Consider the following 13,884-nt stretch of genomic DNA (forward strand, 5'->3'; position numbering starts at 1 on the left):
AAGAACGGGGAAAGAACAGAGGGAGCGAGCGAGAGGGAGGGAGGGAGGGAGAAGCGAACCAACTCCGAGACTCCCATAAAGAGAGGCACACACGGAGCTAGCGCCCCGGTGCCGATGCGTGGGGGAAACAATAAGTACTCGAAGTTACCTGCCCTGCCGTAGAAGAAGGAGGGTTTGTTGATTCTCTCGCAGACATCTGCAGACCGGTGCTTTTTTGGAAGAGAATTTTTTTTTTTTTTTTTTTTTCCCCCCCCCTCTCCTCTCTCTCTCTCTTTACAAACCACAAACGGATGTGAGGCAGGGAAGGTGTTTCTTTGACTACTGAAGTCAGGCACCTCTTTTTTTATTCTTCTCAGTCTTGTTGTGTGTCCCCCCCCCCCCCCTCCCCTCACACACACACACACACACACACACACACTCACACACACCCCTTTTTGCACCAACATTAACGACAAAAAGAAAAAGGAGTTTGCTTGATGTTTTAGTGAAATGGACGTAAGATTTTATTCACCACCTCCTCAGCCTGCAGCCGCTCCTGATACGCCTTGTTTGGGACCTTCCCCCTGCCTGGACCCCTACTATTGCAACAAGGTGACTTCGTGTTTTGTGTCGTCCGAGGTGTTTTATCTGTGCTGTCGATTGTGCTGTTGTCGCGGCGCGGTGCATGAGCGGGCGCTGCGCTTCTCCCAGCCCCGCACCAAGTTCCCCGGCGAGGCAGTGGGCAGCGGCGCTGCCCAGGGTTTTTTTTTTTGGGGGGGGGGGGTGTGGGGTGTGTGTGGGGGGGTGTGGGTTTGGGGGTTTGGGGAGCGCAGTGCCGCGGCGAGCTGCCGCCGGGACACACGGCGGCTCCCCTGCAGGCACCCCAAATTAAAACCCCGGAGTAGTTTGGGGGCGGGCGGCTGGAGCGGGGTGGGGGGTGGGTGGGGGGAGGCTTTTTCCATAACATCTTCCCTTTCGGAGAAACAGCGTGGACGGGGATGTTGATGGGGAGGACTTGAATTTCCAGGGCTCCTGTTAATGAGAAAGATCGCGCCCGCCACAAACCGGCAGAAACTCTGCCCCGCCGCGTACCCTGCAGTTCATGTGTCAAAGCGGTTACTTGGCGGTGCCGGGAGCACGTTTGTGTGTGTGACATGTGCATATATACATACACATCTCTCTAGACATGCACACACCTCTCTAGAGATGCACAATAAGGATGTATAAGGGTGACAAGTCGGTTCAGAACAGGGGCTCGACTTTGTCCCGGCTATGCAACTGCCTTACCAATTTCTCTGTAACTTGATTAAACCGCTGCAAATAGGGTCAGCACCTGAGGAGAGCTAAGCATCAGGTCCCCGAGCCCTGGGGAAGGAGGAACTGCGTTAGCCCAAACCCTGGGTTTGGTTACGAGAGTTTTGGTGCCGCGATCCCGGAGCACTTTGCGTTACTTTTGCCGCCAAGGAAGGGGGCTGGGGGTTCCTCGCATTGTTACTGCCTCCGTGGCCTGAGCCAGCTGGTGCTTTATGCATGAGCTGCACTTTCTCTGCTCTTACGGAATGGGCTTTGCACATGAATAAAAACGCTGGCCGTCGGAAATAGGAAGTGCGAGCCACCCAGAGTCACTCCCGGAGCACACCCCTGCCAGGGGGGGAAAGCGGGCGAGCGCTTCCCGAAAGATTAAATGTGTTTAAACCCGTGCGCTTAAGCGTTTAGAAACCTGCCGCGGAAGTCTGGGGCAGGCTGCAGCCGGTGTTTGGTTATATATATATATATATATATTTATATATGTATATGTATTTTACAAAAAGCTGTCCGCAGCGTAACCTCCGCCGTGCGCAGGGTCGGCAGGGCTGGCCGCGGGCGCGGAGGCGGAGGGGCGCGGAGAGCCCGGTTCCACGCTGGGCTATTGTGGTGCGGGTCTCGCGTGTCAGGGGGGATGTTCGGAGGCGTCTCTCTCACTCCGGGCAGCTGCCCCGATTCGGAGATAAACAGCCCAATAACGCGTATGTGTGCTGGAGCGCGGAGGCGGCAGCGCCGGGGTGAAGCCCTCTCAGTTTTCAGGAAAGATTTCCCACATGGTCTCGTCTACCAATCACAACAGAAAGGACCAAATTCATCCTGGCTGCATTTCACATGTACTCAATGGAGTTATAGAATTCAGGGATAAATCCGGCCCTTTGTGGTGGATGCCTTAAGGATATTTCGAGAGAGATCCCGGCGGTATGACTGTTAGCGATGTTTGAAGTAGCTGTGTTTTTGCAGCATCTGGCAAACCTGCCCTATAGATGGGAAGTTTGTGCCAGGAGTGAACTTTGTTCAGCAGGACGAGTCCAGATGCGCAGCAGCCTGCATGTGTGCATTACTTTTTTTTTTTTCTGAGTGCTCTGAGTAATCATGAGGCTACTGCTACCTTTGGTCTGTGGCTTGCCGTTATCATCTCTATTGTCTGTTTTTATAAACTGTAACCATAAAGTGTTGCCAAGTGTTGCTTGGCCTAATATTAATGACATAAGCACCCAAGTGTCTGAAGACCCATTTGGCAACGAAACCGGACAAACGTTATTAAACCTATCAGTGATTTAAAGCTTCAAAAAGAAGGTAATGACTTGAATACACATTTCACTCATCATTCTTGAGATAGTGGGCCAGATTTAATTTAAAAGTTAAATGCTTTGGAAAATTAGGAATTACTTTAATATATTAAATCATTTTCCAATTAAGTCCCTTAAATCATTTTTGGTGGGTTGCACTGCAAATCTAATAAATTAATTTAGAAAGTCGTTTTCAGAATTTTTTTTTACTAGCTGGTTAAAGCTTCTTTTAAGTCATGCCATGTATGAGGGAGCAAACTGTTCTTTTTAAATGCAAATGAGACACTCATTCTGTAGACAAGTTGCAACTCTTCTATTTCACTTTGCCTGAACTGATAATGTGCTTAAAAGTGCACAGTCATAAGACATATGTTTTATGCTTGGAAAAGACTTAGCAGGAATGTTTCAATATAAGATACTGAGTATAGGGCGAATGTCTTTTTCAGATGTCTTGGCCACTTGACCACTGATTATATTAAATGGACAGGGTAGGTTTGCCAGGCCCCTTGGAGGCGTACATTTACTGAACATTTAATTTTTCATCCCCTTCATTCTCTCCCTTCACCCAGCGTGATTAACATTGCAGGGAAAACTTATCTGACTTGTTCTAAGCATGTCGTTACATTACAGTATTGCTCTGTCACTCATTTTTGTGCTATGTGTATTTAGGGAGTTTGAAGGGCAGGAGGCCTGCAGAATTTTGCATTCAGTAGGTTGGGTTGAGTGTTTGCTCTTGATCTCTCCCAGGAGAAGAGGTCATGGTTGGAGTGTGGTGGATCCATGTTCTGGGTTGGAATGGTGGTCTTCATTAGGTCTTACCTGCAAAAATCATTCAGAACCGGATCTTGTTTCGTATAAAGTTAGTTAAAAATTGCTTTGGACACTTACTAGTGGATTTGGCCCGTGTTTTCATACCCGAGTTTTGGTGTTTTTTTTTTTTGTTTTTTTTTTTTTTTTTTTTTGTTTGGTTTTTTTTTTTTACAAATATGGCAGACTTTGGTTCTTTACATTTTAAGTCTGCTTGAGCTTCTGGTAATTTAGAATGCCTTCTGCAAATACTTACACTTTTAAGTTTTCCAGTTGTTCTGTTCACACTAGTTTTTTATCCCGATCAGATGATTGTGTGTAGCGTATGGGTGAGTTCCCAGGCACATGCACAAGGAGGTGTTATTGACAGTGCATTTTTCTGTAGCCAGAGGAAAACGCAATAATACAGATTCAAACACTCACCTCATCTTACAATTTTCAGTTGGCAGGCTTTGTTTCAGAAGACCGCTTAGATCTTTATTTTATAAACCTAAAATAGCATTCTAAGCATCTTAGTCTAATATTTCTCTATCTGCTGTGAAAGCTCATTATACTGTGCATATATTGTTATGCAGGCTTTTCCTTGTTTCTCTCGCATTACCCGTGGAGAGAGAAAAGTGAAAGAACAATGCAAACAATGTTGGTTATGACAACTGTGTGAGCTATCTCTTATACAAACAGACAGAATGGACGGTATGCTGCAGTATATAGGTCAGCCTTTGAAATAACATAGTGGAGCTCTTACACTGGGCAGATTGAGAGTTGGAGTTGTACTATTTGCCTCTTGAAACTTGAAGCATAATTGCATTTCAGACATTTACAGACTAATACGCGTAGTATGTTCTGCTGAAGTTTATTTTAAGAAACATCGCATTCCTTAATTGAGTTGAATGCTACAAAAGAAATAACTTTGATGATCTGAGTGTCTTAATTTGGTAGAAGAATATGGTAAAGGGATTTCAAGCTGCTTGAAGAAGTCAGATGGTAAGTTTAAATGTTTATGTAGAGAGCAATAAATAACATCCTTATGGCTTTCTGTATTGAAGTGTCACCTCCAAAGACCACTTCGATCAGTACTGTAAGAAGGATTGGTATATTTTCATACTTGCAACTTTACAGTGTTTTCAGATATCAACTCACATAAAGTGCAGTTATATAATTATAGTTTGACACAGCTAATGACAGGGATGCTGACCCCTGCCAACAGTAGGGAGAAAATAATGGTCTTTACTGCTCCCAATGGTTAGCCTTGCAGAATTATGTACTAGATTCTTCTGTGATTTGCTTTCTGGTTCAAAAATACAGGAGCCTACAACTCATCTTTCTTGTATTCACTGGTAGTTGTCAGTGTAGTGGAAAAATACAGCCAGGCAGCAGAGGTAGAATGATAGACTGTAGTTGTTTTTAAAAAGAGGAATAAAGAGAAAAAAAAGAGGGAAAGGGAAGGAAACCCCTTCAAAATGAAAAAAGTGGAGTGACGTTGGGTGGAAGTGGATAAGGAGATACAACACAGTGCTTTGTAAGCAGGTAACAATCCCGCTTGTAATCATAATTCCACGGAGCAAAAGTGCATATATTTATACACAGCATTTAGAATAATTTATTGTGTAAACTTAGCCCCACCATAGAGACTAAGTAAAATGTTCCATGGCTGTTTACAAAGTGTACATTATTTCCAGTGGCTTGCTGCTATCCAGTCTCTCTCTGAAACTCAGAATTGTGGCAAGCCAGCACTCTCAAGGACAGCTCTAAAGCTGAAATGCTGTGTTAGTGTTTTGACAGCATTTTAGATTGTGCTAATCTAATAGATCACCATTTGTTTATACCAGACTTTTTTTTTTTTTTCTTAGATAACTACCTTGTCCCTTACTGCATTAGAATCACACTTGAAATTTGTTGCTGCTGCTTAAAGGAAAGATTAAACAGTTACATTATTGCCGACTGTTGATGATTTTTAAGTGTTAAGTGTTTTAGTTAGTTTCAAAAAAATACCACATAAGAAGAAGGGAGATGGACTTTTCTTTCCTGGCTAGCTAGACCTTAGAATGTAGTCTCAGAGTGGCGGGCAAGCCTCAAGTGTGCCTCCTTAAATTCCAGTGTTTCAGAAAATAAGTGGTCCCAATTTTAGCGGAATACAGAAAACGATTTATGTATGCGCTTTTGATAAATCTTTCTCAAAGATGTCTATAAACCAAATCATTCACAGTGATTTTTTTTTTTTTTTTTTTCTGCCAGACATCAGTACCTTGAGAGAAATTAGGTTTTATTCTCTTACCATCTTACATTCATCTCTAGGGTATCACCCTCAACCAGCCTATCATGAGGGCTTCTGAAAAAAGTGAGAACTGTAAGCTATTAAGAATGCTGAATTTGCTAAACCCTGAAGTGCATGCAATACCTTTGGTGTTTACATTAAACCAAAGAGCAGCTGCAGCTGCATTTAAGGAGCTGATACTGTGGAGGACTGGGCAGCTCCAACTGCCGTTGAATTCAGTGCATGTTGGGGACGATTACACTTTACCAGGAAGAACCGAGCACCCTCCTGTCCTCAGATTCCCACCTTCCCAGGACTTTCTCATCTTGCTAACGCTGTACAGAAGCATTGGGAAGTGGACTGTGTTTAAAACATGACTTTGTATGAAGCAGAGAAATGTCCTAATCACGGTAGGATTTAGATCAAAATTCTTGGATATTTAGATCCTGTACTGATGGCAGATACAACAGAGCTTAGACGGTGGAAGTAAAAAGATTCCTTTGGCGGCTCTCTCGGCGTGGCTGGGGAGTGACCTGAAAGCACCACTTCTGGTGGTGAGAGGGTAGTCCCTGGATCAAAGCAGACCTTGGCTTCTGGAACTGACAGCGGTGGCAATTAGTGGCAGCTTTGTTTACCTTTTTGAAGTGGACACATGCTGTGGGGATGTCTGGCATGGGCTGCATACACTAAAATACTGATTTAAAATATAGCCTAACTGAGTTTAAACGGTTTGTTGTTGGCCTAGATGATCATTGTTGGCCTAGATGATCATTACAAGTCCCTTCCAACTGAAATAGTCTATTCTATTCTATTCTGCTGTTTTCCTCACATGACTTGGTACTGATTTTCTGCCCAAGGAGTGATTTCTCATTAAAAATGCTGAGTTATAAACTGCTCCAGAACATGGTTTGTAGCAGAAGCGCCAAATGACTGTTAATTATAGCAGTGCTTCCAAAATACTTTCAGACATGGAATTCACATCAACCTGAATGAGATTTTCTTGGTCATCACGGTTTTCCCTACAGCATTCAGTTAGAAAATGGCAACATTGCACTATTCTGTGGTTAGGCACAGATTATGTAGCGTTAGCAGCAGCAACAAGCATTGCCCTTCCACAGCAGCAAGTGCAAAGAAGATCTCATGTCTCCTTCTACTGGAGTATCTGCTTTTTGTGTTTATCAGTTGCGATCAGTTTCAAGGTTAGTAAGTCGGGGCATCGAATAAAATGTTTAACTCTTGACTTAGATCTTAAAGTTAAAATAATTTTTCAGCAGAACTCTTCGTGCAACCGACATTTGTAATGTCTGTAGTTTTCTTCTGCTTCTTATGTTTGCAGTAAGTTTTATTTTTAGCATTTGAATTTCATATGGCTCTACTAATATTTATATCTAATCTTTCAATAGCACATATGCTAACACTGTTCCTGAACTGTTCATTTAGTATTTCTCGCTGGGCTGCTATTTGATTTGCTATAGACCCTTGTAGTATGGTTTCCTCTCAAGAAACACGCTGCTTTCTAAGTCGCAAAACATACTTGAATTACATGAGCATCTGACAAATCCAGGTTAGTGGAAATGTCAGAATGTTTTGGCATTCACATTCTTGACTGTTAAACTGCTCTCTACCAATCAAAAGTGGCACGAGTGGCTGTTTTGAAAGGTACTGCAGGCTAAGCATGGAAATTGAGCTGCTGTGGTAGTACTTTTGTCTCCTGCCATTGTTGTTGATGATTATATGGTCTTAGAGGTTAAATGGAAGTTACTGTAGGTGGTATGTATTTTTGTTATATTAAGGAAATCTGCAGTGAACTTCAGTTACTTATTCTATATGCAAGAAGAAATCAGAACTCTGAAATCAGACAGTGATAACCTGTACTTAGGGAAATGGGTCAGTAAAGGAAGTATGAAGTCTGCAATGTGAAGCAAAAGATTTATCCAGTTCCTGCCAGAAGAGTGAGAAGATTACGTATACATATAAAATCCTATTGTATCAATTCTATTCGATGTGTGTATATACACACACATGTATGTTTCTGCTTCATTATAAATTGCTCACTTTGAAGAAAGTGAACTTACTCTGAGAATCCGACATTTCTATCCTGTATTATGGGTAGCTGACTTTGATGTCATATTCTTGTTGAAGTTGCCAAAAGTGTGTAGGTTTGTGTTCATGAATAAGAGAAAATACTCATTTCTTACGCGATCATCATGTTTGCATCAACCTGAAATAATAATAAATAGTAAAAGGAAGAATAGTGGTGAAAAGAGATGATAACCTTTCAAAAAAGTGTAATTTATCATTTGGCAGACACAGTCGTGAGCATTAGTCATAGAAACCTGCAGATAGTAGAGGCTTAATATCAAAGCTAATGATTTATTTTATGTTAATGACTTTCTGCTAGGGCATAAAAGACTGCTTATAATGGACTCTCAGTGCTGTGTTCAGTTGCGAAGGCTAATGGGATAATCTTACCCAAAATTAAGCTTTTTGAAGTAAATCATGGTGTTATTTTCTCAAGTCAACTCTTGAAAACGTATTGGCAAACTGATTTTTTTAAGAACTGCTTGTAATCCTCAGAGGAAAATATGAGGCAAGTTCTTTTTCTTCATTAGCAGTTTTCTTAATTGTGTTGGAAATGTCTGTTTATGGTTTGTTACAGTTCTCAAGAATAATATTCATGATGTGGAAGTCATTCACTTCAGTGGTTTTATCATAGTGCAGTAAGTTTTTGTGAGGCACAGTTGCTTTTGCAGGTTGAACAAAGGAAAAGAGGAATTATTTTTTTAGTGGTCTAGCCCAGTGATTCACTAAATGGTAGCAAAACTCGTAGTTTTGCACTGAGAAGTTTTTAAAACCATGTTTACAATTAGTTATAACCAACGTTATATTTCAATAAGAGATAATTTGCCTACTAAAGTTCACATAATGTGCTAATCATGTCTAGTGGTTAATAAAGGCCTCCTATCTCACTCCCCTGATGGCTATAAAAGGCTATTATGTTCATGGCAGCAGTTCAGGTACAGCTGCTGTGTGTTAATAATGCATCATTGTCCCACTAATAAACACAGCAAAGGTCAGCAACCCTGAGCACCTAAAACACCTATTCTCTTTCCAAAATATTTATTAACACCTTAATGGCGTATCTATTCATTTCAGTTAGGATTATATCAGTTAATGACCCTCATGGAATCCTGTGTGCTCAGGCTTTGCAACCTACACGCTGCTGTGGGTTGTCGCACTCATCTTTCGTCCTAAACATTTCTTTTTCATCACAGCTATGTGTTGTTTCTTTAATTTAAGATTAGCATTCCATGGTCACTTTAGCATTAATTTACTTTGTTACTTAGTTGGGAAATTTTAATTTTTTCCTCAGCTAATTTAAAATTATAGTCAGAGGCTGAATTTTCATTAGTGAAGACGCTCCATAGAAATTGTAACCACGTGCTAAAAACCTATGTGATTTTGTAACAGGCATTCAGACATGCATGCACAGAGATGCATGTGTACATGTGTGCATATATGAGCACTACTTCTGGGTTCCATACTTAATTTTATACTAGTGACTTATGTCTTCCTTTTTAGCATAGATTGCTGCATTCATAGAGGTTTTTTAAAATGCATTTTCTACAGACAAAGAACATACTCACATGGGATTTCCATTTTGCCAGGGAAACATGCAAATCAATAGGCCAGCACTTATCTGCATTAAAATTAGGTATACTGTAATTTATGGGCGCAGTGATATTGTATTTGTCTTGCATAGCCTCAGCTATTCTTTAAGGTAGCCTGGCTATGTGTCCTTAGAGAAAAGCAAAAGTGTTAATTGAACAAAATCTCATTTTCTTATCTTGTAGTATTGCCTTTTGTTTTCTGTTACTCATTTTGAAAACCTGATGGGGTTTTTTTGTGCTGTGTGATTTACAAACAAATGTTCAGAGGGCAGAAAAAATAGCCCTACTCTTCCATCGAGAGAAATGAAAAAGCTTAACTAGCTGAAGGGTTTCTATTTGGTGTAGCACATAGCTTCAATGACACATTTGTCATGCTTTAAATATATAATACATACAATAAAATATGTACAGGCACAGTTGTGATATATGTAGTGTCTGGCTCCATTGCTATTGTTTGTAGTCTCTACGGTTGTCATACGTTGTTCTTTGCACATCATACCCTTACAGCAGAATTTGACACAATTTCTAGCTTTCAGTCCTTCACCATTTTCCTTGCACAATATACATGAGTTTGACAGGGTGTGTTGAGGACAACTCTGGCAAGCAATTGATATTTTGAAGTGGCAAGCGTTTCAGCAGCTGCCTGCTTGTGAAAAAGGAATGATAAGATATACTGTATTGTTAGTTTCAGGCAAAGCATTAAGGTTTAAGCTCTGTAAAAATGTACACATTATTCGTTAGTGGTGAAGCAAGCCTTTTATGTTTTTTAGAGCTTAGCTCTCTGGCTGATGTGAACTAGAATGACATTGGTTTAATGGTCAGTAAATGAATAGGAGTACTTTGAATTTGAACTGCTGCCAATTTTGCACCGACAAAGAGACTGACAAAAGAAAGATTTTATGTGAAAGCAAAGCACTAGCAATGTTTGGGGAGGTGGGGAGAGGGGCAGAGGAACCCAAAAACAAAATATTCTCCAACGCAGCCTTGTAATGATACTAAAATTGTTAAAACACATCCATTTTACATGGCTCATCGGCTACAAACCTAAGCTGTTTCATCTAATGTTCTTTAAAACCTGTTGTATACACACAGTCTTTTAGAATATATTCATATGGAATTTACAGTGTGTTTTTCTAAATACCACACTGTGCCCTGAAGGCCTGTTGGCAGAACATCAGAGTTGTCCACTGCTGGAGTTCCCAAGTCTCTCTCTATCTGGTAGTGGGAAATTGTAGTTTAATCAGTTATGGCACTTTCAGTGTGTAACATTCATTAGTAAGGCAATTTGTCATGACTGTTAATAGTCAGGATGCATCTGCTCTCTCTTCGGTTACGGAGCATGATAAGCAAGAGGGCAAATATTTCAATATCTAATAATATTAGCATGTTTGAAAACTGTAGTTCAAGGTTAGTGCTCAAAACACAAACAGCAGATTAATAACGACCTATTTATTTTTACTGGTTTTACCTTTACAGATTTGATTTTAAAGTACCCTAATGCTCTTATGAGTTATGCATTATCTAACTGGGTATTGGAAAGTAAATGTTGGCATCTTCAGTGTTTATCGAAGACTTTTCCTCTATTGTCATAAATTAAAAGTTAGGATATTTTCAAAGAGTTGCAAATACTTACAATTGAGCCACATAATTTTCCACTGTGTCAGTAATAAATTGTTCACAGTATCATTTTTGTCAGTAGTGGGACTTTTACAGGGTTGGTTTTGTGGCTGGGCAGCTTATGATGTTATAAAAGTTGTTCGGTGCCTACCAGATAGACAACATGCAATTAGAATAATGTTCCCTTCTTGCTAAAAACTGGCTTGTAATCATCGTTCATTGTTCTAAATATGAAAGGTTAAATTGTTTCCCACACTCAAGAAAGGTTAGAGGGTTTTTTCACATATATCTGATAACCCTCTTGTATTACATAATATGATAGCTTCACACACAATAGCTTTGTGACACATTTTAATTTTTAATGAAAAGCCCCCCCAAATTTTGACATAATGATTTCTTTAGAAACTGAGCCCAATCTTGGTAAAATCCGTTCTTGCTAGTAACAAAAGCTGTTACTGTTTAAGTTCCTGTTCAGCAGTTAGTTGGTACGCTTCACTGGATGTTGTCAAAAAGGCTTTTCTCTTGATTGACAACCCCGTAGGAATGTGCATGGAGATTTTAATTGCATATCATGTGTGCATATCAGAGTGAGTGGATTCACTGACTCTGCTTAGCTCCGTATCTCTACAGGTCAGCCATGCCAAAACACTTCTTTTTTTTTTTTTTTTTTTAATAAGCAATTGATATATTTTCCGAAGAGAGAGAAAAGGGGCATGCAAGTGAAGAATGGATTGTAAAGCAAAAGGTTCCTCTGAATTTCAGAAGAAAAATGTGTGCAATAAGTTTTCAGAACGTTTTAACACAAGTAAAAGGTATTTTGATGATGTAAATTCATTTCAAGTCTAAGCTGGCCAAAGATGGCTAGAATATATTTTTCTCCTGGCGTTTGCTAGCAAAACTATGTTTATCTTTTTACTTTTTTTCCAAGAGTACTTTGAGCAAAATCAGCCGAAAAAAAAAAAAAGAAAAGCAAGTGGAAAAATTTACTGAGGCAGGCTGCTCTTGTGTTTTGCACCTTTAGAGAAGACATAGGGAAATGATGGGGGTTTCCTTGTATGTGTGGGAGATGGTGGGCTTTGTCATTCATACTGGATTTAACCCACACTCTTTGGGCAACACAGTTACTTTAGAGAGAGATTTACCTAGGTAAGGACTGGAAAAGACCTCAGTTTTGAATCTGATAATAAAACCGAGTTTTGATATCAACTGTAATGCAACTTAAATATATATATATTTTTTTTTTCTTGTGAACAGTAAATGAAGCATGAGTGCAGAAATGACACCAATAAATAGACCTCAACATTTTCCATAGCCAAGAACATTGCAGGTGAAAATGTCAAAGCCCAAGCTTCATTATTTTGAAAAGTGATTAGATTTTAATGTCTCAAATTAGATTCCAAGTTTCAGTTTATATCAGAAACCACAACACCGACTATATTATTTTAAAAGCCCGTAAAGCAGCGGCAACTAAAAGCGCAGCTACAACACAGTTCTGGGAAACTTTTAGCTGAGTTAGTGTTTTGTGCTTGTACAGGGACATTGAAATCTGAAGGTGGGTGTCAGTTGCATTTTTCTGGGAGTACCCCTGGGAAGGAATTGTTACTGAGTCAAAAAGTTTCTTTCCTGGTTTGTCAGTGCCAACTCACACTTTCAAGTTGTGTTCTTGTGAAGTGTGGGTATGGAGGATGCCGACCACTTGTTGAATCTTAAGGTTACAACAGCAAGGCACATCACCTCGTCTGACATCGTGCTGTATAGCTTTGGCACATGGACAGAGCCTATTCACTCCTGTGTTGGGCTAACGCGTATCTCACCCAGTCGCGTACTGAACGCCAGTAAACCCTTAGGAGTGCCTCAAAACTATGAATACGTTAAGAATAAATCCGTCAAGACTTTGCTTTATTTCTAATGAAGCAAGCCCTTTCCGACTTAATGTATGATATCAACGGATGGCTGGATCTATTAGGAACAGACACTTCCAGGCTTTTTCAGGATTTCTGTGTAGAAAATAGAGGGAACTGGGAAATGGCAAAGATAGTAATCTGAATGTATGATTCCCTCAGTACAGTGTGCATTCAAGTCCTACGAGCAAATGCATCAATGAGGAGTCATAGCTTTCTGGACGCCCAAGGTGCCTGTGTTTTGTTTTGTCTGGTCTCACACCTGTGCAAGCTTAAGACCTGTGGCACTTTCACTTCTGATAAAGCTTTTTTTTTGGAGAGAATTTCTAAAATCATTCCTGATTTTAGGGGCTTTCCATCATAGCTACAAGGTCCACAAGGCTCCCAAAGCCAGGAAAGATTTTAGACTTTGGAAGCCGAAACGTTTAAGAAATTAAGAATTTTAAAATGTTTTTTTAATTGTTGAGGGAAGAAAATATTTAGATTGTGCAATATGGTGGAGCTTGTAACTAAGATTTTGATTAAAATGACAGCGGACCCTGAAGCTGTAATTTTGTATTAACACGAGGGCTGTTTCTGTAAATCACTATAGTAGCTCCTGTAATTATGTTGAGAAGATTACATTGGTGTCATGAGGACTTAATTTGTTCAGGACTTTGTTACGTTATGAAGTCAAACACTTTAAGGCTGGGAATGCCAGATTTAAGGATGTCTTGCTTTTGCTCTTTAGTATGTTATCATTGGCAGGAACTGATGGAGTGAAACAGCAGATGCGGAATAAGTGATCATGCCATTGCAACTTTATCATTAGCGCAGTTACAAATGGCACCGGAGCTAGACTTTCAGGCAGCCTTAAATCTGGCATTTTCCACATGTTGGCCTCTTGACTTTGTAACCCAAATAATATTCTTTCAAAAATATCTTTTTGTGTGTGTTACTGATTCATTGGATTGTATCCATGACATTTATTGCTATCGTCTATCAGGAATGTCTGAGTCTCTTCAACATTGCTGCACAGATTTTTCTGCTGCAGAATTAACTCTTTTTAGTAGCAGGGAGAG

At 40.2% G+C, this 13,884-nt stretch overlaps 1 protein-coding gene across 2 annotated transcripts in view; it reads left to right on the plus strand.

The window, feature by feature from the left end:
- The first annotated feature begins 14 nt into the window (after positions 1-14).
- The window catches only part of TOX (thymocyte selection associated high mobility group box), a 226,164-nt gene continuing 212,294 nt past the window's right edge, over positions 15-13,884 (plus strand). For both annotated transcript variants that reach the window (XM_042786269.1, XM_042786270.1), the window contains exon 1: positions 15-591. In XM_042786269.1, coding sequence (XP_042642203.1) covers positions 490-591 — 102 coding nt within the window. In that variant the 5' untranslated portion in view covers positions 15-489. The remainder of the gene's footprint in view (positions 592-13,884) is intronic.

Source organism: Tyto alba, unplaced genomic scaffold (genome assembly GCF_018691265.1).
Source record: "Tyto alba isolate M040663 unplaced genomic scaffold, T.alba_DEE_v4.0 Super-Scaffold_9, whole genome shotgun sequence".
Classification (NCBI taxonomy): domain Eukaryota; kingdom Metazoa; phylum Chordata; class Aves; order Strigiformes; family Tytonidae; genus Tyto; species Tyto alba.